We start from the raw sequence: 25207 nt of genomic DNA on the forward strand, positions 1-25207 counted from the left end.
CAACTGCTTTTAGCACCCACAGGTCGGCATCAACCCAGAATTACATATTTATTGCAACTAATGAGCTTGAAATGTATAAACCGTCCGTCAAATGCACACTTTTACTGGAAAGATCGGTGCATGTGTTGGTTATATGCCCCGTTCTCTGTGTAGCTGGAAAAGAATGTTTTTCTTTTTTGCTTTATTTCAGCTGATGTACTTTCTACTGAGCACCCTGAGTCTGATTACCTGTGTTCTGGCAGTGGCTTTTGTTGCACATCATCATTCACAGATTACACAGTTTACCTGTGATGCCGTCCTCGACTCTTGCCAGTGCAAACTGGACACTTCAGATCCCCTCAGTAGGACCTTCGTTTACCAGGATGTATCTGATTGTACCAGTGTCACTAGCACTTTCAATCTGTATCTGCTACTGCAGATGGTTCTTAATCTGATCACAGCCATTGTGTGTTTGTTGGCGTGCTTTGTGATGTGGAAACACAGATACCAGGTCTTTTTTGTGGGCGTTCGGTTACACTCATTAACTGGTACTGAAATCCAACAACAGAAAGTATAGGGGGGTGGTTTTGGTTTGTTTTATAGAGAGTGAATAACAAATGTCAGGCTATTACCACCGTAGAAACTGCAAATAGATCAGTGTTTAAAGATTTTTTGACAAAGACAACCATTCACACATTTTTAATTAATATATTTATATTTTTCAGTCATTTGAAGAGCAATTTTTATGGCCGCTATTGCCAAGGGCCCTTATGGGAAGAGCTAGATGTATCACAAAAATTCTAAAGATGTGGCTGTACAAATAGTCTCCAAAAAGCATCTTTAATAGGCATAGACAAAAGCAGTTTTGATCATTACTAGGATTCCTCTGCTGAGCTATATATGGTAACAAACCATGGGCCAGATTCTTGGTTGGTGTCAATCTGTCTGTTCCATTGACGTCAATGGAGCTATGCTGATTTACACCAGCTGAGGATGGATCTGGTCCAGACTGTTTAAGTGAAATTATTCCAGTCATGCTTAGGGAGTTGTGCTCTTGGATATCCCACATTATCATTACTGGGATTTACTGTATATGTGTGAGCAGCGAGGGAAGTTTGAGACCCTTCCAAATGCAAACTAAGACCAGCAACAAATGAGAATCTATTGCTGGTAACAGTATAAACTCTAGTCAAGGTTTTCAAAAGGGCCTAATGAGATCCCTTAAATGGGCCTGATTTTCCAGGAGTGATGCTCAGCATTTTCTGAAAATCAAACCAATGTAAGGTCCCTCAAGCTGGACACCTAACACTGAAGCTCCCGAATAGCTAGTGGCTTTTGGAAAGCCTGTATCAACATGATTGTAATAGCACTGCATACAAAAAGGATGTTTACCTATTACTCCAGTTCTACTTTCCTCCAAATGCAGCAGGCCAAATACCTTCTTGACGTACTTCCTGTGAAGACAATAGAGTTGCACCAGGGATGGATTTGTCCCAAAAACTCTGAAAGATGTATCACTGCATAAATAGAAAGCCCCCCACCACCCCGAGAAGGTATTGCCAGTGTCCTAAGAACATAATCTACGAGTACAAGAGCACAATGATTTCCTAATGAGTGGTGGTGAAGATAATCAATCATTCATTGCAAACTGCATTTAAATAGTGGTTTGTATCCCAAAGGTTAAGATCCAAAAGTGCTTTACAGTTTATGGGCCTGATTCTCTACTGATTTGCTCCTTGTATAGTCATTTGCGCCTCTGTAAAGCAGATACAAAACTTCTGAGAGTGAACAAAGACTTCTGATTTGGTAGTACTTTGCACAGATGCACAAAGGGCAAGGGCCAAGGCAGTGGAGAATCTTGCCCTGCATATGTAGAGATCTCTCATCCCGACTGAAGTGACTCCACCATTTGGGTGCAATAAAGCCATCATTGTGTATCAGCAAAACTGTACAACAGCTTCTGTAGGAAGGGGAGGGAGAATAACTTAAGAGGTAGCATTTTCAGAAGTGCCTACATGACTTATGTGCTTCAGTCCCAATGTCAAAAGTGATTTAGGCTCTTAGGAGCATAAATCCCCTTGACTTGCAATGAGACTTAAGCTTGCTAGGTGCTTATGTCACTTTTGAAAATGTGACTAAGGCTCCTAAGTCACATAGGCTGAGACCTGCAAAGGTATTTGGACACTTATCACCCATTGAAGTCAGTGGGAATTAGGTGCCTAAATGCCTTTGGGCATCTGGCTCTTAACCACTTATGAAAAATGTTAACTCCAAAAGTGTAGTTTTTTTGAGACCCGCCTCAACCTGGCCTCCCTTTTCGTGCCCACAAACCTACAGGCACAAGTACTTGGGGGTACAATTTTGCATCAGCATTAACTGTGCAGGTAAACTGGTGCACTCTAAACAGCAAATCTGACTCCCAAACGGTCTTCAGATAAAGCTGTGGTAATGCCAACCTTGGGAAGAAGCCAGATACAGTGGAATTCAATCAAAATAATTGATTCGGGGTCCACCATCACCACCATTTGGGGACCGATCCATCCCTCCTTGATGTTAGTGGAAAGTATCTTATTGATGTCAGTGGGAGTTGCTTGATCCATACATCTGAATAGCCATTGCATGTGGCTCCATGGAATATTTAGCATCCCAAAGGAGATGCATATGTGGAAGTAACCTTTCCTCCTTGCCAGCACAGTCCAGAGACAAAAAAGAGGGCAGGGTTCACCCCTCAAAATGGGCGGCCCCTGGAGATCCAGAGGATGGGGCCCCACAGCAGTCCTGACAGCTCGCTCTCAGGGCTGCTCCGTTCCAGCTGTGGGGTAACATTTTTCAAAAGGGACTTAGGCACTCAGGAATCTCAGTCTTGTTCATTTGGGCACTTTTGAAAATGCTACCTACAATTTTTGGTGGGAAATACAAGCATTTTACTCCCATTGTTCAAAAGATGCCTTTATCCAGGCTGGTGTCTTACCAAACGTCCAGGGGATTTTATTGGCCAGGGAAGAAGTAGTGGCGGTGAGAATAACTGAATTATTTTAGTTTTGTGAAAAGGGTTTTGTTAAACTGTTTTAAAGGGGATCGCTCAAAGAGTGAGAGCTGCTACCACTAAAGCCAGCACCCTTTGGTATCTCTAGCACTCTCAGGGGCAAGGCCAAGGACTGAATAGACATGGAGACTGACCAACCCTCTCACTTCACACGAGGCTGAGTGGGAAGGATGGGAAGTTTGATCTGCTGCTGCCTGTGCTGTATTTCCACTATGGCTAAATGGTCATTCTCCAGCTCTGTCAGTTTTAATCCTTTGACCTTCATCCCAATCCCTTGTTTTCATTTTTTGTTCACTGCAATCTCTTAGGTCCTGCGCCTCCTCCCTTATGTGAAGGGCGGAGGGGGAGGCGACCTGCTGCATAGAGGGCTCCAGCCACAATCCAATGATTTAAATAGGTTGGCACCCTTCAGCACCACTGAATCCATCAGAATGATGAGGGACAACACACATTTGCTGTGAAAGATCTGAGGGTGGCTACAGAAAATACAATGAATGTATTGGAAAAAATGCCTGTTCCCTAGAACTCTGTGTATTCTAATAGCAGCCCACCTATATTTTTAAAATCCATAGTAAAATTCAGTATGTTAAACAGTGCATTGCAGCTTAACCCTTTGCTCTAAAAGGGGGGGGGGAACAATATTGATCATGTATATTATTAAAATATTTACTGCTTAATAGCTATTTTGAACTAGCAAATTATAACTTCTATCTATCATACATCCAGAACATAGAGGTCATACCAGGAAACAGCCACAGGAGCTATTTTGAACCAGCTGTCTCCTGGCCGTGGTTTTACAATATGCATTTTGTTCCAGACATGAAATCCTGAGAACTTTGATAGAGCAAAAATAAGAAGTTCTTTATCTAGAGTCTTCAGAAAGTGGCAGATCCTGCTCCAGTGAAAGCGAATAGGAAGCAAAAATTCACCTGGACTTCAATGGGGGGATGATTGGGACCTAAAGCTCTTGCAAACTATCAAAGAGGTGTGAAGGAAAAAAAAAAATCAGTCCTGGTAATGAATCCTCTGGAAAAGCCCACTAAAACTGGATAGTGATTAAATCAATATGTATCAGAGGAGTAGCCATGTTAGTCTGAATCTGTAAAAAGCAACAGAGTGTCCTGTGGCACCTTTGAGACTGAGTTTGATCTGCTGCATAGAGATCAAAGGTGCCATAGGACCCTCTGTTGCTTTAAACCAATATGATTGCACAGGAATTGAGAAAGGTTTATATAGTCTACTCTCAAAATGTAGACCTGATTCTCATTTATACTATCACCACTTTCCATTGTTCTGTCAGTATAAACGGGCCTTAAAGAATGCATAAATTATGTTTGTGGTTACTTTATGGCCCCTTTATACTGTTAATGGGCCCTTACTGTACATGAAAATTTCATGGAGAATGAGATCTTTCTATAGCCTGTTTCAGACCATTTTACAGAACTATAGCAGTGGGGTATAATTCTCCATTGCATTCTGTTGCCAAACTTAAGATCTTCATTTTCTATTAAATTCAGCTGGACTTTTCCATAAGGCTGGGGCCTGGTTCTTTAATCCCTTAGTCATGCAAGCAGTCCCCAGAACACATGTAAGCAGAGATGTTGCATGCATAACATATAAAAAAGCATCAGCTTTGCTCTGGGTTTGAGGTATTTTGATGTTGTATTATGCAAATACTGGAGTTATAATAAGGACAACAAAAAAGGAACTGAGATACATAGCATAATACTTAGCAAAATGTCACATTCTAAAACTGACCATGAACCAAGGCAGTGACTGTTTCTTATAAGCCATAAAACGCTGAGATTTGCACAATCCTCCTCCACTAGTACTAAAATGAAACTAGACTTTGGAGGAAGGGGAACTGCCACGATTTGGCTTTACGTGACAGATGAGGAACATAGCAGCCGAAACATACAGACATTGTAAGCAAGCCCACTATCTGACTGTGCCTTCACGTGATCACCATCTGAGCCTTGCCAGCTCCATTTAGCTCTGTGAGGGCAGCTTCTTGGAGCTTTGCCTAAAACAGAGAGCTACACAAGAGCTCTGGAAACTGTAGTTAAGTACTAGGACTAACTTTTTCATCTACTGTGTCTGCTAAATTGTATAATGTTGCCTTGGGGCTTCTAAAATCAGAAACCATTATGTTTGTGTGTTAGAAGCCGCTATGCATATATTCTATATTTAAGCCTGGGATGTCAGGTCCCCTTGAAATTTTCATACACTCCCTCCATACACCCACACATGCTTATGTCTGGAAAATGTTTTTAGATATTAGTAAAGTGTGTGGGTAGGGGGGTATTCAAGGGAGACACTGAGGAACAACAGTAATGCGCTATTTAAGCATGAAGTTTAAAAACCTCCTTAAGGAGACAGAACACTATTGCCAGTATGTACATTGTGGCTTTCTATAATACTTTATATATATATATATATATATATATATATATACATCTATGAGAGAGAGAGAGAAATATAATGTGTGGACCAGATCATCAATTAGGGTAAATCAGCATAACTCTGGTGAACTCCAGAATCTGGCCCTGCATCTTCCTGTATCATAAATCATGAAAGAACTCCATGTTTTTACTCTGCTAATCAAAGATCTCTGACCAGTTATAACAGGTTGGAACTGTATCTTTAGCTAACTTTTGCTGACATTTTTACAAAGCTGTATCTGTTACTAACATGTGCTTACCTTAGCTTGCTACAGGTGCTATAGTTATCTGGAATTATTAATTGTGATGCCTTCTTATGTCCAGTCTATAGTTATTACCATAGCATTTTTCCCCCTACAATACCCAGTGATCACTAATGTTTATCCACTTGTACAATTCAAATCTGTAGTTTGAAAGTTCAGTCTATACAAATATATACAAATATAAACAAAGCTTTGTATTGATTGGGGGGGGTATTGGTGTGTGTAATGTTATGCCTTTGTCTGAAGAAACAGTTAAAAGATTCATTTAAATGTATTTTGGGTTGGTTTTATTTAAAAGGAGATATGTATAATGCATATTTCATGTGTTAACATAATGCTTCCATATTCCGTGAAGCTGTCTACATTTGAGCACAGCTATTAAAGTGTGCTTAAAGTGACTGACTGTAGATAGAGTATGAGCTGAGATACATCAAAACTCACAAATTAGTGTCTACTTCAAAAACTGGATTCTCAGCTGACAGGAGTTAATGCTCATTTGCGCTCCGATATTCCTGCCACTGTCTCCAGGTTAGCACATTGCATAAATGTTAGAAGGTTGGGTTGCTAATGTGCAGACAAATGGGAACAGAAAGTGAGCTGGGGGAATAATCTGCAGAAGGTGACTTGAATACACACACATCCTTCAGTCAGATCTATTATGAATGACAAGCACTGTGCTGACCTCAAGTTACTGGATGTATGGAGAATGACACGGATTAAGGCAGAGCTCAGCAGCATTGAGGGCCCTGGTTATATTAGAAATGGAATATTTTAGCAAGCCAGTTTTCATCTGAGCTTCACTCAGTTGTGCAAAGAGAATCTTCTCTGAAAAATTCCAAAGTTAATAGAATATGGATATAACACAGGATTTCTCCTTTGCCAAAACTGTACCTAAAAGAAATCTATACTGAATATTTGCCCTATACTCAGCTGCTCCTGGTGGATACAGCTAGAATGGGCTCAGTAGTGAGCTCTCCCTTAAAGAAGCCTGTCAGTTTGGGATCCAGTTTTGCCTGGCATGCATCTGCATGGCTCCCATAGATTTCACTGGGAGCTTTGAGGGGAAGAGAGTTTCCATCTCTTCCTTCCTGGTCATGTAAGTGATGATGCTCTGCAGCGTGCTGCAAATCCTCATAGAAAAATAGCCCTGATTCTAACACAGGGCCGTCGTCAGCCCATAAAGATGTGTATGCAACTCGTGTGGACTTAAATTGGAGTTACACATATGTATAGAAAGGATCTCCAGGTGTTTTCTGGCACGTTATGTTAAAATCAACAGAAGGCAAAATTAAAAGGGCAGTGCCATGTACTTTTTACCCCAGATTTAGACTGTGTTAAACAATTGGGGATGGGGAAGGTTGAATGGGGGGAAGAGTTACAAAACTTGATGAGCCTTCAGTGAGCGTTGCAGATGCTTAACACCTCTTGGGTATATGGCCCAATGATTGTGTAAGGGCCAGATCCTCAACTGATGTGACTCAGTCTAGCTCCATTGACTTCAACAGAGCAACACCAGTTTACTCCAGCTGAGGATCTGGCCCTAATGAAATGTTTCTAAAAATGCTGCAATGAAAATATTTTTTTAAATAATTTGAACATTCTGCGCCCCCCGCCCCAGTGATGTGAATCCAAATGCAAGAGCACTGGGCCAGCATAAAAGAACCAGCAACTGAAACAGACTGGAGAGTGAAACTGTCCGGTCTACTTTCACTGTCCAAGTCTAGTTGTTTTAAAAAAAAAAAAAAAAAAAAGCAACATACATGGTAAAAAGAAGAATTAGTTTTTAAAATAACTCATCCAGTTTCATTTACCTAAAGTGTTACTAATAGCAGGGGGTCAGGAATTTTAACAAACTTACACTGGGCCAGATTCTCAGCTGGGTAACTCTGTGCAGCGCTGGTAAAGCTACACCAGCCGAGGAGCTGGCCGATCCATTTTATTTAGCAATATCCTTTGATATTTTAACTGAAATTAAGCTTTATAATCTAATTTTGGTTGTTTGTGTCACATTCATATGAATTCTATTTGTTAAGATAGCTGTTTCCAGATTTAGGTTCTTGTGTGCAAAAAATAAATACAAAATTATGACTTCTGATAGTAAAAAGCTATGCCTCTGATTTAAAAAGACTTTTATCTTTACTGCATTTCTAATAAAATCTTCATTTGCTCCAATTTGGCTTCTGCATTTTTTTTTCTTTATCTGTTTCCCAAGGCAAGTGGACTTTTCTTTTGCATAACACCCCGTGGTCTATTTCAACAAATTCTGCAATCAGTTTTAAAGAAAATTAGGATACTATTGACTTTGTATGGGCAGCTACACTTATAGCTGGAAGAGTTGCAGGATGGTAAAATCTCCCAAGAGAATCCCCTATCCTAAGAATCTGCTTAAATTTATGATTACACTATTGTTTATAGTGAATTGTCAAACAGAAGAGGAAACCAGCGCTTGAAGATTACACTGGCCTGTAGGCTAATTATACAGTATGAGTGCATTTCATTTATTGAAGCAGAATGTGAAGCTCCGTGTGTATATATACTCGAAGAACAAGAAGGACCTGAACTGCAATCCTGACTCAGACAACCCTCCCATTAAAGTCAGTGGAAGTTTTACCTGGAGTAAGAAGGAATGTGGAGCTAAGCCTGGAATATTTAGGGGGTGTTGCCGCAGAAGTGATGGTGTTATTGAACTCCTTTGGCAAAGGTCGTGAGGCACCATGTTAGGTAGGTATGTTACAGTGAGTTCAGGAAGGAAGAATTCATGCAGAATGCACACTCCCACCACTGCCAGGTCCCATGAGCGTTACTGGTGACCAATCACTATGGCATCAAGGCTGACTAAGTTCTGCAAGACCTCATGGCTTCTGCATTCATTACACACAAAGTAACCACGGATACTTGCTTTGCTCTCTGGTCATGTTAGTCAATATGTCAGCAAATAAGAATGAAAAAAACCCAAACTGTTTACATTGAAATCATCCAAAATGTTGACATAGTGAGGTGATAACAAGCATTTCCTTTATTTTTTTTTTAAAGATTTACCCAGCATACCTCAGCATTAGTAGTTTTCACCAAGCTCCTGCTGTTCCACCCCCCTGCCCCAAAAATGACAAATGTGGTGGCAAGTGTCATGCGCAGGGTCACGCACTGAAGTTTGGCTCCATTGGGGATTAGAAACTAGCAGCTTCCTAGCGCACAGTCTTAAATAACACAGACTAACCTGTTGGCATCAATATGTGTTAGCTGAATCAGAAGCACGGGGCTGATCCAAAGCCGATTGAAATCACTGGAAAGACTCTCAGTGATTTCAACGGAGTTTGGGTGGGGCCCCACTGGAAATGGCATGAGTTAAAAGAGCGACGTTTCAGTTAAATACACTGCCCTGGCTGGTATTTGTTTTGGGAAAATGAACTGTTCTGAGGAATGACATTAGCAGCGGCAAACACGTGTTGGGCTGCATATAAACTATCTTGGTTGCAGCGAATAAGCATGATTTAAAATAAAAATAAATTGGCTCAAGGAAAATCTACTGGTCAGGAGGAAGCTGTGCAGTTTCCCAGTGAACTTGCTTAACCTCTGACGGTTTTAGAGAATATACTTTAGGGAATGATTTCAAGAGGAATGAAGAGGATGACATCAAGAACCAGAAGCCTCATTTTTAACAGGCCTCAAACATATTAATAAAAAATGTGAGAGAAAATGGTGTGTGGCTTGAGGTCCAGGCGAGAAGCACTTGGTGCAAGTCAGGAGGTGGGGGGGTGCGGTGTAATGGGGAAGGTTGGTTTTAAGCCATGTTTGTGCTGCCTTCTCCTCGCCCCATGCTTGAGTTCTCTGGGCACTGGTCTGGGCCACAGCTTACATTACAGCAGCCAGAATGTGTATAGAAAAGTTTTCATAATCCAAAAAGCAAATAAACGAAATAAGATGGGTGGTTGTTGTTTTTTTCCCGGAGGAGAGGGAGGAGGAAAGTGAAATTTAAATATTTCCCTATTGCGTAGGAATCCCATCTTGACTAGAAACAGAGGGCCAGCTGCTCGGCTGGTGCAAACTGGCAGAGCTCCTTTGACAACAATGGAATCATACCGTTCCACACCAGCTGAGAGCTTCCCCAGAGAGTTCAAGCAGCCATCTTATTTCCAGAGCCCGAGAAGTAAGAAACATTAGTGATGGGGAAATGCAAGTTCGAGATTGTGGTGTGGTTATCGGGTTCCTGGTCCTTCACAATTACCGGACAGGACCAGGATGTGTTGTAAAGAGAGCTCAATAAAAAGAGGGATTTCTTGCTCAAGGCGGTTCTAGATACTGCTTAAGGCATGGCTCGATCCTACAGTCTGATGGACGGAACCGGTGAAGGAGAATTAGGTTTCAAGAGCAGGAGCGGTGCCAGGGTTTTTGGCGCCCTACGTGGGGGTCCTTCCGCGCTCCCGGTCTTTGGGGCACTTCGGCGGCGGGTCCCGGAGCGAGTGAAGGACCCACCTCAGAATTGCTGCCGAAGACCCAGAGCGCGGAAGGACCCCCGCTGCCGAATTGCCGCCCCCCCAAATCCTGGCGCCCTAGGCGACCACCTAGGTCGCCTAAATGGAAGTGCTGGCCCTGTTCAAGAGGGACCTAGACTGGCCAGGGACCAAAGGCTTGAAATTCAAGTGTGGGACTGGCTGCTCCTAGACAAACAATGGAACCTCAGTATATAACACTGGCCTCTCTGAGCTCTGTCTCCTACAGTTGCATGCTTGCAGCATCACTTACTGCTTTACTCATAGGAGTAGCCTCATTGGAGTCAACAGGATTACGCACATGAGAAAAGTTGTGTACATGTGTAAGTGGTTTGCAGGCTCAAAGTCCTGGTGTGGCTGCAGAGGAACTCTTGTGAGAGCAACCATTTTACAAAAGAAATGAAATGAAATAAACAGGAATGATCAGCCAGTTAAAATCAAAGCACAGGCAGCCAAGCGACTAGCGTAACATAGAAAACAAGGTGTCTGAGACATTAACATTCTGCTGCTCTGGTTTTGTCATAGCTATTATGTAACAGCATGAGAAAACTGCCCCTGACTGGCCCATTCTCTTTGTAATCCCCCAACTGGAACTGTTATGTGGTTTTTCTTGGGCAGGCCGCTTGGCACTGGGAGGCTGCCACTTCACTTGAGCTGGCACATCTAGCTAGCAGCTCCCACCTAGCGCAGCTGAGCAAGAGATAACATCACAGGCATGTGGGAGTTTATTATTACTAGCAGTGCCTGGCAACGAGGTGAAGAATGAGCTGTTCAGTAGCACCAGCTGGGCAGTGATTCCCTCAGAGACCGCACCCTCTTAGTAAGTTCCTAGTGGGCCTGTTCCCTATTGATAGGGCTTGTAGCTGGGGGTGGGGGAGGCGTAACTTCATTCCTGGCAGCAGGGGATTCCACTTGGGAAGTTTTCAGTCTCGTTTTGAAGCAGCAGCTGCAGAGCTCCTCCTTATGTAATGTTGAGGTTTGCAGCCCACGCCGGGGTGTGGTGGCCTTCAGATGGTGAGCTGAATAATTAGTCACTGCCAGACTTGGCCCATTGAAATAGCACGTTCAGCCCTGCGAAGATTCTCACTGAAGAAGCCATGAGTGAAAGCAGAAATAAAGGGTCTGTCTACACAGCATTTGGGAGCCAGCCTCCCAGATGGGGTTGGCAGGCGGCCGCTAGCCCTCTCAACATAACCGTGTAAATAGTCAGGGTTGGCCTGGAGCCTGGGCTCTGAAGCCTGGGAGCTGGGTGGGCTTCAGAGCCTGAGCCCCAGCTCCAAAGCACTGTCTATGCAGCAAATTTTTTTGAGCACTAGCATGAGCCCCAGTAGCCCAAGTCTATCGAGCGGGGCTGGGCAGCTCTCTCCTGCTCGCTCCAAAATGCTGCGTAGACATACCCAAATCGGTCCTATCTATGAAAATTTTCAAAAAAATTTGCACTGAGGTAAGAAGTATTGTCCACTCTGAGCATTCAAAAAATCATGACTCAGCCCTCCCCAAAAAAACCATGAAATTGGCTTCAAAATCATAAGATTTTAAAAATAATTATTATTTGGGGGGATTTGCCTTCTGTTTTTTGTTTTTGTTTTTAAATCGCTAGGGTTCATTTTCTCAAGCTTTTCTGTATAACCATGAAAGCTAGCTCCTTTTTATTATTATTATTTTCAAGGAAAGCTGAGATTTTCCTGCAATCCCATGACTCCGGGAGCTTGGGCTTTAAGAAAACATCAAATATTGCAAGACTTGCAAGAGTCAGTTAAACTATGTAAGCCCTACTTTCCACCAGTGCAACATATCTCCAGTTTTCACCAGTGCATGTTTCACTAATGTAGACAAGGCCTTAGAAACAAAACCCCAGATCTAAGCACCTTATTGTTTGAAATCTAGACCTTGATCTGGGCCTGAATTTCATAGCTTCTGTTTCTACAATGGCCTGAATGAAACCCATGGATCCTAACACTCCTGAACTTTGGGGCATTTGAAATCCAAATTCAAATTTGCACTGCAGGCCCATTTCTGAAAAAAAGGGGTGTTTATTAGAGCTGTGCTATATGTGTGTGCAATGAAGGATATGGTACCAGCCTTTACCTTTTTTCTAAACATACCAAATTGAAATTGACACCTCTTCCCTCTAGCTGTCCCTGGTAGGGTGACCAGACAGCAAATGTGAAAAATCAGGATGGGGGTGGGAGGCAATAGGAGCCTATATAAGAAAAAAACCCAAAAATCTGAACTGTCCCTATAAAATTGGGACATCTGGACACCCGAGTCCCTGGTTGGCATTACAGCAGGTTAGTACTGAGACTTCCTCTGAACTGTGTTTCATATAAGAAACCAAACAATTTAGGAACAATTACAAACATTCCATTCTTCTTTATGAAGTTCTATAGACTCGATGGTCTAATATGGTCCCTTCTGGCCTTAAAGTCTATGAATCTATGTACAGTCTCCATCAACTACAAAAATGGAAGCTGCCTAACCAGGTAGGTAGGGATTAGGGATAGATGGATAGATTTGGCTTCTAATGTTTTTGTTTCTGTATACAAGGAGCATGTAATGTGTAGTCAGTGCCCAGGAAACAGAATCATAGCTACCTGTACACACCTAAAGGAGAGATGCACCTGAACCAAATACTCAGCTCCAAACAATGCCCCAGACTTGGATCCAGCTCTTGATCTGAATTTCATGTCTCAGGTTCACCACTCTTGTGAAGCCTTTTCAAAATTGATGTCACATAAGGGTGGCTGGGCGGTCCCATGGATCTCAGGCACCAGTGATCTGAGAGTCAGTAGACCTGGGGTACATCTACACTGCAAAAAAAAGACCCACAGCAGTGAGTTTTCAAGCCTTGGTCAATTGACTTAATCTTGTGGGGCTCACACTACAGGGCTAAAAAAAGAGCAGTGGGGCAGGAGACCAGCCTCTGAAGCCCACCTGTGGTGGGAATATCTATGCCACTATTTTTAGCCCCGTAGTGTGAGCCTCGCAAGCTCGAATCAGTTGATCTGGGCTCTGAGACTTGCTGCTGGGTTTTTTTCTTTTTTGCTGCAGTGTAAGTGTATAGGGCTCTGTTCCCAGCTCTGTCCTGCTGGCCTTGGCCAAGGTTCTTCACCTTCGAGTGCTTTTGTTTCTCCTCCCATCAGTTGTCTAGTTAGACAGTAAACTCTTTGGAGCAGGGACTCATGTGTTTGTACAGTGCAATGGGTTCCCAGCCCTGACTGGCGCCTTTGGAACACTATTTTAATTCAAATAATAAATAATACTAATAACTAAATATTCTGGTCTGTTTCAACCACAAGAGTGTATTTTTTAATCTATTTCATGGGCCAGAAACTCAGCTGGTGTAAATTGGCAAAGCTCCACTCAAAAGAGCTTTGCTGATTTACGCCAGCTGAGGATTTGCCCTGGGTTTGAAAAGAAAAAGTTATGTTGTATAGCACCCCAAGCAACTTGGCAAAGAGGGAAGCAGGGCGCATACTTTATTCATACAGTTGCTATGATTGATTAGCTGTTAGCTAACATGCAAAACACAGGAGAGAGCTATTGAGCAACTGCTCTACCCATCTTATCCAAGATTTAAGTTTAGCATACAAGAAGAAAAGGAGCATGATTTGTGGTTCATTTGGTGTAACTGCCTGTCCCTTTCAGACACATGAAATATTAGACATACTGCAAAGAAAGACCCCGATCCTGCAGGTGGAGCTATTCGGACAGACCCCAGGGAAGCTCCATATGGGTGGAGGGTTCCACCGATACAAACCCAGTTGGAGGATTGGGACCATAGAAAAATAGTGGTTACACTGGGTTGGACGGGGAGACAAGAAAAAACGGTGATGATCGCTTACACTGTAACTGCAGACAAACAGAAAGCTTAAAAGAAACATTAAGAATAGAATTAATCTCTATACAGAAGGCCTGCACAAGGCCCTTTGCACCAGTTAAGTCCCATTCAGGCCCTGTATTTAAGGTTGAAATTATATGCAGGGCCTTACACAGATGTGCATTTCCCCTTAAAAGTAAGAAAAAACCTCCCCTATATTCCAGAGGGTTATTTTCACCCCTACGCCTGTCGAATCCCATGCCAGTGAAGTGAATGCTCCCGAGCAAGGTGCATTTCTCAGTGTTTACCTTGCGTATTCTGGGAGGAATCCATCCTTCTGCAGAGGGTGGGTGCAATACCCTCCAGATCACTTCCACTTTGCATTAAGAGCTTCAGTGGGGCTTATCTCGGGGTTCAGGAGGGTCTGCCGCAAACTCACTGAACTAGCGTGGGATTTCCCAACCATTAACGATTGCTATTTAGTGACCCCCTTGAAATGAATTGCTGCTCTCAGCTCTGTTCCTAGTGTTCAGGCAGTTACATTACCAAAATTGCTGTTAAAACTGACTCTTTTGTGGGGGGCCTCAGTGGAAAGACCTTGGCCTGATTGACCCTGGGGACTGAACTATCCTCTCAGCTAATTTATTATTAACTACTTGTGTGACATTAGAGGTGTGGGATCCCAGTTCAGGATCGTGGCCCCACTGCTCTGGATGCTGTGCAAATGGGTGAGAAGATGGCGGTCCCTGAGTAAAGCAGAGCTCACAGTGTAGAGTTATGGCAGAATGCAACAGATGGAGGGAACAGATGGAAGGGAGATAGGACAGGTTACCAGTAAAATGAGCACATTTGTTATACAAGGTATTCATCTACTGTTGCATAGGAGAAAAACCAGGGCTGCTAATGTGGGCTGAGAAAGAGAGAGATCTCTGTAGGGCTGGACACATCAGGGAGAGGTCAGGCAAACCAGCAGGTAGAAATGGATTTTAAGGAGTGATGTGAAGGTGGAGAGGGAGGGTGCTTTGTGGGACAGAGGGGGTTTCAGACAGCATGAAGAGAAGACACAAGGGAGCAAATGTTAGGACAGAAAGGAAGCATCAATGTGAGAAGAGTTGGTGAAGTCTGGGATGCAGGTAGAAACAAAGACCAAGGTGTGGCAGCTCTGATGTGGAGACTGCACTCAATGCTGACATTTAAAGTGAGCCAGTGAAGGCCTTTGAGCGTGGATGACAGGACCAAAGCAGCAGGAAAAGAAAATAATCACCATGGGAGGTGGTCACTGAAGCCCAGGACTTGTGGGGCGGTGTGGAGGAGTCAGGCTGTGAATAGATAGCTCTTTGGTTTCTGGCCACTATCGATCTACTACTTCTCATTGTCATTTAATTCACTGAAAACATTTTTTTTTTTAAATAAAGCAAAAGACTCTTTTTTGTTAATCACCTCCAAGTGATGTATAAGTGCTCTGACAGATAATTATCTGCAATATTGATTCTAACTAGGGCAGAAAACCAACAGGTAAGTGTGAAATAGAAAGTTATTTATAAAGATGAAATTGAAATCTATCCCCAATCTTGAAAGTGTAAAGAAAAAATAGCAACATCATCATGTCTTTGCTGATAACGGGCAGCTGCCTTAAGGACTGGAAAGACAGATTTTTTTAAAGGTCTCATATTCCAGGGATTGAAATGGTCCAAGAATCAGTGGCTCTGAGTGGTTCTTACAGTCTCTACTCCTGCGGATTCATCCCTTACAGTACCCTCCCTGGTTAAGCTCCTGGCTGCCCATATTTTAGAAACTGCACTAGAGGGAAAACATTTAGTGTGTATACTCCAGGATAGATCTCATTCTCTGTGCAATTGGCCAGACCATGTTTCAGGCTAGTACCTCATGTGAGTTGTCAGGATTGAGGACTTGCAGCTGTGCCTGCCCAGTCTCCAGGCAACCTATGAGCACACCTGAGCCGCAGCAGGGCTGCCTGATTGACTACTCTGTCTGATTCACTGAAGAAGTCAGCAAGCCTGTCCTGAAGCCCAACAGCAACAACTGAGGGCTGGCTGCTCAAGGTTTATACCTGAAGTTGTAATGGTCCCAGCTCTAGTCCTGCTTCCCTACTAGATTGGGTTCCTGACTGTGGCCCTGATCCCTTAGCTCTGGTTATTGGCTCCCTGATTCTAACCCCTGGCTTCAGTTCCTGGCTCTGGCTCTGGCTCCAACCCCTTGGCTCTGGTAACTGGCTTCCTGGCTCCTGCTCTGACCACTACACCTGGCTGCCCACATCTCAGTGTGTGATGTGAGTAGTCCCGTTGGCTTCCGTGGGGTTACTTGTGTGTGTAAAGTTAAGCATGTAAGTGTTTGCAGAACTGGTGCCATAACTTGTATTAGATCTCCAGTATAAAGGTAGCTACTTTCATGTTCTGATCTTCTTTTAAAAGGGGTATTTATTGATTTAACTTCCATCCTTATTTTCTAAATGTTCCTGGTGGAATCTGTTGAATGTCATGCTAATCTCTCATCAAAGTTCTCCTTATAGTCTCCTTCCTCAGTTAATAACAATTTCCACTGCTTGTTCTTTATCCAGGCCCCATTTGTGCTTGGTGCTGTATAGACATAGAATACAAAATGAGAGTCCTCTATAATCTACATTGCAACAGGTGGACAAAACACACAAACTGGGTGAGGCTGGCTTGGGGGACTGAAATAATGGTAAAATTAACAGCGTTTAGTAGAAAAGAGTCACAGACATGATCCTTTTTAAGGATGGACCTGATTTTTTTTTTTTTTTTTTTTTTTTTTTTTTTTTTTTTTTTTTTTAATGGATTCATGGGCAGAGATTCCTGATTTTAATTTTGAAAGACTGTCCCTTTGGGGCTGACCTAGGCTGAAATAAAGTGTGGTGTTTGGGGAGAACTGAATGTGGGTATGAAAAGCGGACAGATGGCAGTATCTTCAGGGCCAGGTCACAGCAGCCGCTCGCTAGTAAAACACTCTTTAAAATGGAAACAAAGTTCTTATTATTTTACATGTGGCTAGTGGAATTTCTTGTGGTAGCTGTGACATAGGTGGTCCCACAGGAAACTGCCAAACCAGCAGTTCATCCCAGGAGACAAGAAATTCAGGCACAACTTGCCCTTTCCCAAGGAAGGGACAGAGGCTTTCAGGCTCCAACCTCCACAGTGATTTGGCAAAGGAACATAACCATCCATGTTGAGGCCCTTGGTAAAGACCCTGGAGGCCCCTGCCTTCTCCTTGGCCGCTTCAGTTGTCCCACACAAGCAGGAACACAGCCATGAGAAAAGCATGTGGGTGGCTATGGTGTTTCTGGGGGATAGTAATTATGCACTAAACTATTTTAGTGGTAGCTTAGGGAATTGGGCAATGGATATAAAGCCCTTTTGTCTTTAACCCGCTGGTTTAAATCCAATAGAATCTGAAACTTGTTACGGCTGTTGGTATGTGAAATGAGTCAGGGGTCTCAATTCTGTTCCCAGTGGGTAGATATTGGCATAGAAACTACTATCATTAGCTCCTAGTAGCAAGTCTTAAAGATGCCAAGACTGGAGGGGAACAGAGATCCTCTCATCTCCCACCCCATTTCCCCGCGTGCAGTGGCAATGTAATGGTGGGATGCATGCTCTTCCCCTGCCTGTGTTGTAGCTGTCCTGGGACTAAAGAACACTCTGACTGCCTCTGGGGATCTGTTTTTCATGAGCATTTAAAAATAAAACAAGGTTTATGACCAGATGTGGTTTCTGTGTCATTCTGCCTGTGTTCTGCTGTGCAGACACCAGCTTGGGAGGAATTTTTTTTTTTTTTTAAACTATAGCCTTGCTACAGTGCAGTTTTCCCTTGTAAGTAAGCATTTTCCAAAACAATGGGCAGGCATGTATAGCTTCTGTATGAGAGCTCTTTCAGATGAGAGTGGTTGGTTTTCTCTCTCTCTCTCCATGTTCTCTACTTGAAACACCATCACTTTGTCATGTTTTTGTGGCTTTTATGTGGAACAACATTAGCTCATCCAAGTTTGTGGTTTATTTGAAAATGAAATTCCGGTAAGCTTTTGTACCATCTGGCAGTGTCCAGTTGGACCAGATTTAGAAACAAACCACTGCACACATGCACCCAACAAAGAACCCTGTGATCAGAAATCGCAGTGAATCTAACACCCTCCGAATCCGGGAGGGAAAAGTAAATGCCAAAATGAGACCTAAGCCATCACTTTTCTGTGGTGCTTTGGCTTCTTCAGCAGAGGGCAGTTTTCAAGCCTCCACCTATTCTGTTTCTATCCTCTCTGTACAAATGCATTGGAGACAAATTTCCAAACACATCCAGATGCAATTCAAGGAGAACAAGAAGAGCCAGATTCTCAGCTGGTGCCAACTGGCATAACTCCATTGGCTTCAAAGGAGCTCTGCTCACTTACAGCAGCTGAGGCTCTGACCTGTATTTGTTTAAACGAGTGACTGAAATATTCAGGATAATTTCATGGGCTAAACTGTGGCTCTCTGGTCACCGTTTGGCACTGTGGGTGAGGAGGAAAGTCTTTCCCACTCAGTGGGGAAATCTTGGTGCAGTGTTTCTGAGAGTATCTATCTGGGAAGCATGGGTCACAGCAATTTCTGCTACATCCTTTAAAATAATACTACAGGTGCTCACCTATTTCCCTATTCCCACCCTCTTCCTCTTAGAGTCTAATGCCACCCTTCTGTTCTACTCAATATGGGTTCTTATGCTGCACACATCACCATCATATCAGAGTGCCTTCTAGTAATGCATTAAGTGATTGACTAACATCTGTCACGTGTGGTTTGTTCTCTATCTCTTTCATCCTCTCCTGAGTAGAAATAGCTTTGAGCAATGCTTGCTGTTTGAGGCGCGCTCTCTCTCTCTCTCTCTGGCATGCTTGACTAGTCACAAACTTATTTTAAATGTAGTTAATGAATAGAGCTGAGGGCAAATAATGAAATGGAATCATTTGCCAGCAGTTTATTTGAATCATATGACAAATATGTGCGTGGGGCAGAATCCAAAGCCTATATGAGTCCGGGAAAAGATTTCCATTGACTTCAATGGTCAATGGGCTCATATACTTGAAATAACCATCCAGCCTTATAAATTTGGGCAAATAATCAGAAAAAGCTTATCTTTGCTTATAATTTATGCTACAAATATATTTTGAAATTGATTTTGATTGTTATAACTTGACTGTCTCTATGCATGAGCTAGTTCCACCTGAATACTTCAGAATATACTATCTATACCATCACTCCTAAAAAGTCATGGAAAGGTTTCATTGACTGAAGTGGGTTTGGAGCTAGGCTCTACAATCATATGGATTGGGCTTTTGGGTAAAATTAGCTAGGAAAAACTGAAAGATGATCTGAAGGTTCAAAGAAATCAATTATTCCTTCACTTGGGTGAAGCCCTGCATGTTAAACTCTGTCAAACACATTTAAATCCAGCAGATGCTGCATAAACATAGAAGTGATCTTCCCATGATAGAATTAAGAGAACATTATTTAAAAATACATGATCCCAGAGATAGCGGGAGGCCAGAGCCTAGTAAAGGAAGCCAGGAAGTCTTCATCAATAATCCTAGTTCTGAAAACAATCTCTTCTGTGGCTTTTGGCAAATGGGTTAACCCCTGCCTCAGTTTCCCTATCTGTACAACAAGGAGTCTGACCCATTAAAGTCAGTGAAAAGACTTCCATTTATTTTTAGTGGACACTAGATCAGGCCCTTAAGTACCTCACAGAGGTTCCTGAGGATTAATTGATAGTTGCAGTGTGCTTTGAAGATGAAATTAAGTATTCCTTTACACCAGGACTTTGGTTCCATGTTTAATTACCACTATGCTGCTGTTTTGGGGGAAAATATACCAGGCTCTCTCCGTTGCAAAGTGTTTCACCAGAGACTTTACAGACAAGGTGGATTCAATAAATTTGCTTTAACTAATTAGTTTGTGAGAGAGAAGCTTACAACTAGGTGATAAACCTGCTCTGGTTCTTTGCTTTACATGGATGTATTTTAGTTTTGCCTTTGGCACATACTGTACTAGCACACCAATTCATAAAGTACTGGGTCTCTCGCATATATAGATGAGTGCCAGCACCTAGGAGCTGCATCTGTTATATAAACATGATTGATAGTCCTTTGGTGGTTACCACATGCCTCCTACAAATATTGCTACTGCATCCAAAGTTGTAATTCTTGCTATAACAAAAAGTATTTGGAAGGAATATTTAAACTCCATGCTTCAGGGCACCAGCCACGCTCTAGCTAATGGAGGTTAGGAAGTTTACCCTGTGGGTAGATTAATGCACATCTGCCTACTACTGGCTTCCTAAACCTTTTTCTGAAGCAGCATATGCTGGCCACTGGCAAAGGCATGGTACCAGATTAGATGGACGATGTTGCCATTCAGTACGGCACTTCCTATGCCGACCTGTGTGAGGTGCTGAAGTAGAAGAAGGGAATTAGTCTGCATTAAACTAAAAACATCATTAGAAATTAGTATCCTAGGTGAAACAGAGCAGGCAGCCCAGTCCCACACTCATTGATGACAAAGACTAAACTCTCATTGACTTCAGTGGAGGCAGGATCAAGCCCTAAATCTTCACTCTGGTGAAGCGCTGATTGAAATGAATGGGAACTTTGCATAAGTATAAAGACCGGGTCTGCATGGTGCTGAGTGCCTCCTGTGAGATATTGATCTCCTCAACTGCTAGTGATTTTAATGGGAGAGGAAGTTGCTCAGCATCTTGCAAGATCGGACCCCGACAAAGGCACAGGTTTTGGCCTAAAAAATATGGTAGACAGGATGGTCTTGTGTTTATGGCAAGGGACTGTGACTCCTAGGACTATGGGATTAATTCTTGGCTCTGCCATAGACTTCCTACGTGACCTTGAGCAAGTCACTTAAGTCCAGAACCTCAAAAGTATTCAGGTGCCTAACTCCTATTGTCCTATTGATTTAAGTGGGAGTTAGGCACCTAACTACCTTTAAGGCTCTCTTCCATAATCTCTCTGGGCCTCAGCTCCCCATTTGTAACATGGGAGAAAGAAATATTTCGATCTCCACCCTCTGTTTGCTTTGGCTTGTTAGGGGTGTAAACAGTGCTTAGCACAACGGGGCCTTGGTCTAGTCTGGGGTCCAGGTGCTACTGTAATACTTGTAAGCAAGAACAATATGACAAACTGTAAAGTGTAGGCTTAATGGCATTTCACAAGGGTTTAGACTGTATTGTATATAAAAACAAAGGATAAAAATTGTTTCATAATGATGTATATTATAATGAGCAGCTTAATTATTTCCCTTTAGCAAGAAATGGCCAATTATGTATTAGGAAGCTAAACCTGGCATTGTGCTAACCTTGATATTAAGACTCAAAAATCCCCTGCACTTTACAGGGAATATCTCCTCTGCATGCAAATGCTTTTGAATAACTTAGGTTTTCGTAAACCTAAAATATACCATAGGAAAAGATTACTATTCAACAGACATCCTTTATCTAAATAAATACATAGTTTCTAAAGCTATATTAAGAGTTCTTATTAATCCCCTTAATGGGACAGCCTCCATCCCTGTTTTTGTGCATCAGGCTTGTTTCTTTCTTTTTATTTATTTGCCAAGAAAGCTTTGCATGTATAGAGCTTAAAATATTTGAACATAGGAAGGAAATTAGTGGATGTTCCCATAACAATTACTCTCAAAAAGGCTACATTTTTAGCAATCTGGGAAACGACTTCACATGTAGACATCAGTGCATGAATTTAATTAAAGTCAGTTTAATACACAAAAAGGGGAAGGGCAAGAGAAAACAGAAATTTGATTTTACAGGAATGCAATCTGGAAGCAGCTGTTGTATCAGACTTTAATGATCCACATAGGAAACTCTTGCATTAATTTGTGGATCCATTGAAATGTAAAAGAGCTGAACCCCAATTCCAGACCCAAGTATTAGAAAGATATATTTCCATCTTCGTATCTACCTATAATGAAATGGATACCAACAATGGTTAGATACAGATTTTTAAAGTCAGCTCTGATGTTGCTGACCCTAACCTCAGGCAAGCGTCTGATTATGGGAAACTGGAAGCAACCAGCGCAAACTTGGAGTGAATAAGGGTGGGCCTGAACCACCACCTTTGGATCCAGGTTCAAACTTTTCCAACCTCTGGGAGTGTTTGGATCAGGGTTGGTTTGTCCAGCTCATTATATAGACGTCTTCAATGCGAAAGCTGAGACTGTGCAAAGCAAAAGGCAACAATTTTCACATGAATTTCTACAGATTTTGTTTATTAAATGTGTACAACTCCAGTAGTGACCGGCTTCCCAGATGCTCAGTGGCCTATGTGAAATTAGTGCCACAAATGGGGATGAATGGTGTTTAAATAACTAGATAGTTGCAGGCCACTCGCCAGTCCCACTTAAGTGTAAGGTTTTAAGACCTTAGGGCCAAGGTGAGTAAATGACCAATCTTGGTCTCTTGCTTGCATTTATTTTTAACACTAATTTTGGACCATTAAAGAGTCACTAATTGACCCACTTCCTTTTAATTAAGATAGGTAAGTCCAAAGCTGATAGTGAAGACTTACAAAGAGTCACTAAAATGGGTGACTGGGCAAGAAAATGGCAGATAAAATTCAGTGTTAAGTGCAAAATAATGCACATTGGAAGAAATAATCCCAACTATACATATAAAATGATGGGGTCTAAATTAGCTGCCCGCTCAAGAAAGATCTTGGAATCATCGTGGATAGTTTTTTGGTTTGGTGTGTTTTCCTCCCAAAAACAAAACAAAACAAAAAAACCACCTGCTTAATGTGCGGCAGCAGTCAAAAAAGCTAACAATGTTAAGAACCATTAGGAAAGGGATAAATAACTTTTTTTTTTTTTCCCCCACTACATAAATCCATGGTACACTCACATCTTGAATACTGCATGCAGTTCTGGTTGCCGCCTCTCAAAAAAGGTATCCGAGTTAGAAAAGGTAGAGAGAAGGGAAACAAAAATGATTAAGGGTATGGAACAGCTTCCATATGAGGAGAGAGAGTAATAAGACTGGGGATGGTAATCTTAGAAAAGAGATGACAAAGGGGATTATGATAGAGGCTTATAAAATCATGAATGATGTGGAGAAAATGAATAAGGAAGTGTCATCATATACCCCTTCACCTAACACAAGACCTAGGGGCCACCCAATAAAATTAATAGGCATCAGGTTTAAAACAGTCAACCTGTTTAACTCATTGCCATTAGATGTTATGAATGTCGAAAGTACAACTGGGTTCGGGGAAAAAAAAAAAAAATTAGAGGAGTTCATGGAGGATAGGTGCATCAAGGCTATTAGCCCACATGGTGAAGGATGCAACCCCATGCTTCGAGCGTTCCTAGTCTCCAACTGCCAGAAGCTGGATAACCTGCCTGAATTGATTTTGATGGTCTCAGTCCAGTTCTCTGAAGGCATCACTAAAACCCACCACAAATAACAACTTTCTTGACAGTTTCAGCAGAGAGACCCATGCCCTGCTTCAGCTTGGGGGTGAGAGGGTAGCTCTGTTCCCTGGAGATGGTAAGAATGGCCCCTGTAGATCAAGGTTGAGACATGGGCAAAGCCTAGGGCCTTCATTATATGAGGATGGGTGACAGGAGATATTAATCACAAATGTCTGAAGTCTCAGCACTGCTATGTGTGGAGGAAGGGTATGAGTACAGAGTGCAGCTTTTTGCTAAACGTACTTTGAAGAAGGCCAGACCTCAGGTAATTGTAGCTGTTTGTTTACTTGGACTCTCTTTTTTTCAGTCTGTCTCTTATGTTCTTGTGGATAAACCTTTTAGAAGCAAGAGTATTAAGATGGACGAGGCGATGGTGGTCAGACACCCCTGAATGGATTTTACCTCAGCTAGGTAAAATCTAGGATGCTTGCACACTCATCCACCTCAGGACTGCAGGAGCTGTAGCTTCCTCACTGGGGCTCAAACTTGGCTCTTGTATCAAACACATGCTGGCTGGCATACTTTGATCCAGAGAATCCAATTATCGTCAAGGATTCTTACGTCCCTCACAACCACCTTTGCAGTATGAGGCTATATCCTGAAAACCTGCTCCCCTGATTTTTGGGATAATTTCTCCCTTCAGAGAGGTGTGTGTGTGGGAAGCTATCACTGGCTTCAATAGGAGCTGTGCCTGTGTTTCTGAGAGGAGACTCTGGACCTTGATTAGTAGCTATGTTATGAGCTGCAACTCAGCTGCCGCTGCCTTTATAGCTGGGATACTCTGGTTTAGCACATCCCATTAGAGAGAGCAACAAATCTCTGCCTCCTTAAAGACCATAATATCTTTATTCAAGGAACAGACTCTCCAGGTAAGAGCTGTAAACTGTACTAGCCAGCTGCTTCAAGTTCTGAATAAGCAGACTAGTTCTTGTTTTCTTTTCTTTGTGGTACCATCACTTATGATCCAGGCCTGGTTGCCTCTTCATGCAATAACAATACTACTCACCATCATCTGAGAATCTCCATGCAGTGACAAAGGTGGGGCAATATAATTTTCCCTGTTTCATAAAAGGGGAGGTGAAGTGACTGTCTCAAGGTCACACAGCCAGTAGTTGAGTAGGGAATGGGACTTGTGCTGTGCTCTAACCATTAGGAAATGTCTATGTATCTAGATCCTTATGAGCCAAATTACTGCAATATCTGATTGTGTAGGCCATATATTGTAAATATGGAAGACATTTTATTCCTCCCCATCACAATTTATGTAACTTGCAGATAAGTCTCCAAAATCAAACTCATTGGAAAGGACACAGGAGCTCTGCCAGGTGATCTGTTGAATTGAGAAGCTCTGGTTCTGAACCTTTAGTTGAAAGTGAGTTCTCAGTCAGATAAAAATGTGCAGAGTGCCAGGGATCTCGATATGTGGTGGTTTGCCACACCATAATGCTTAAGTAGGTACAGCACCTGGACTGGAACTTTGTTTGAACCAAACCTGAATTTAGCTAGGGATGTGGTGGATTCTTTATCACTCAGTCTTTAAATCAACCCTGGATGTCTTTGGAAACCTAGGCTATAACTCAAACAAATGTTATGGGCTTGATGCAGAAATGACCAGGTGAAGTTCTTTGGCCTCTGATATATAGGAGATCAGACTAAATAATCATAATGGTC

General features: G+C 42.4%; 1 protein-coding gene across 2 annotated transcripts in view; it reads left to right on the plus strand.

Annotated features, from left to right (window-relative positions):
- The window catches only part of SSPN (sarcospan), a 33448-nt gene extending 25547 nt beyond the window's left edge, over window positions 1-7901 (plus strand). For both annotated transcript variants that reach the window (XM_054037134.1, XM_054037143.1), the window contains exon 3: window positions 191-7901. In XM_054037134.1, the coding sequence (XP_053893109.1) occupies window positions 191-556 (366 nt within the window). In that variant the 3' untranslated portion in view covers window positions 557-7901. The remainder of the gene's footprint in view (window positions 1-190) is intronic.
- Window positions 7902-25207: the final 17306 nt, after the last annotated feature.

This window comes from Malaclemys terrapin, chromosome 1, assembly GCF_027887155.1.
Source record: "Malaclemys terrapin pileata isolate rMalTer1 chromosome 1, rMalTer1.hap1, whole genome shotgun sequence".
NCBI lineage: Eukaryota > Metazoa > Chordata > Testudines > Emydidae > Malaclemys > Malaclemys terrapin.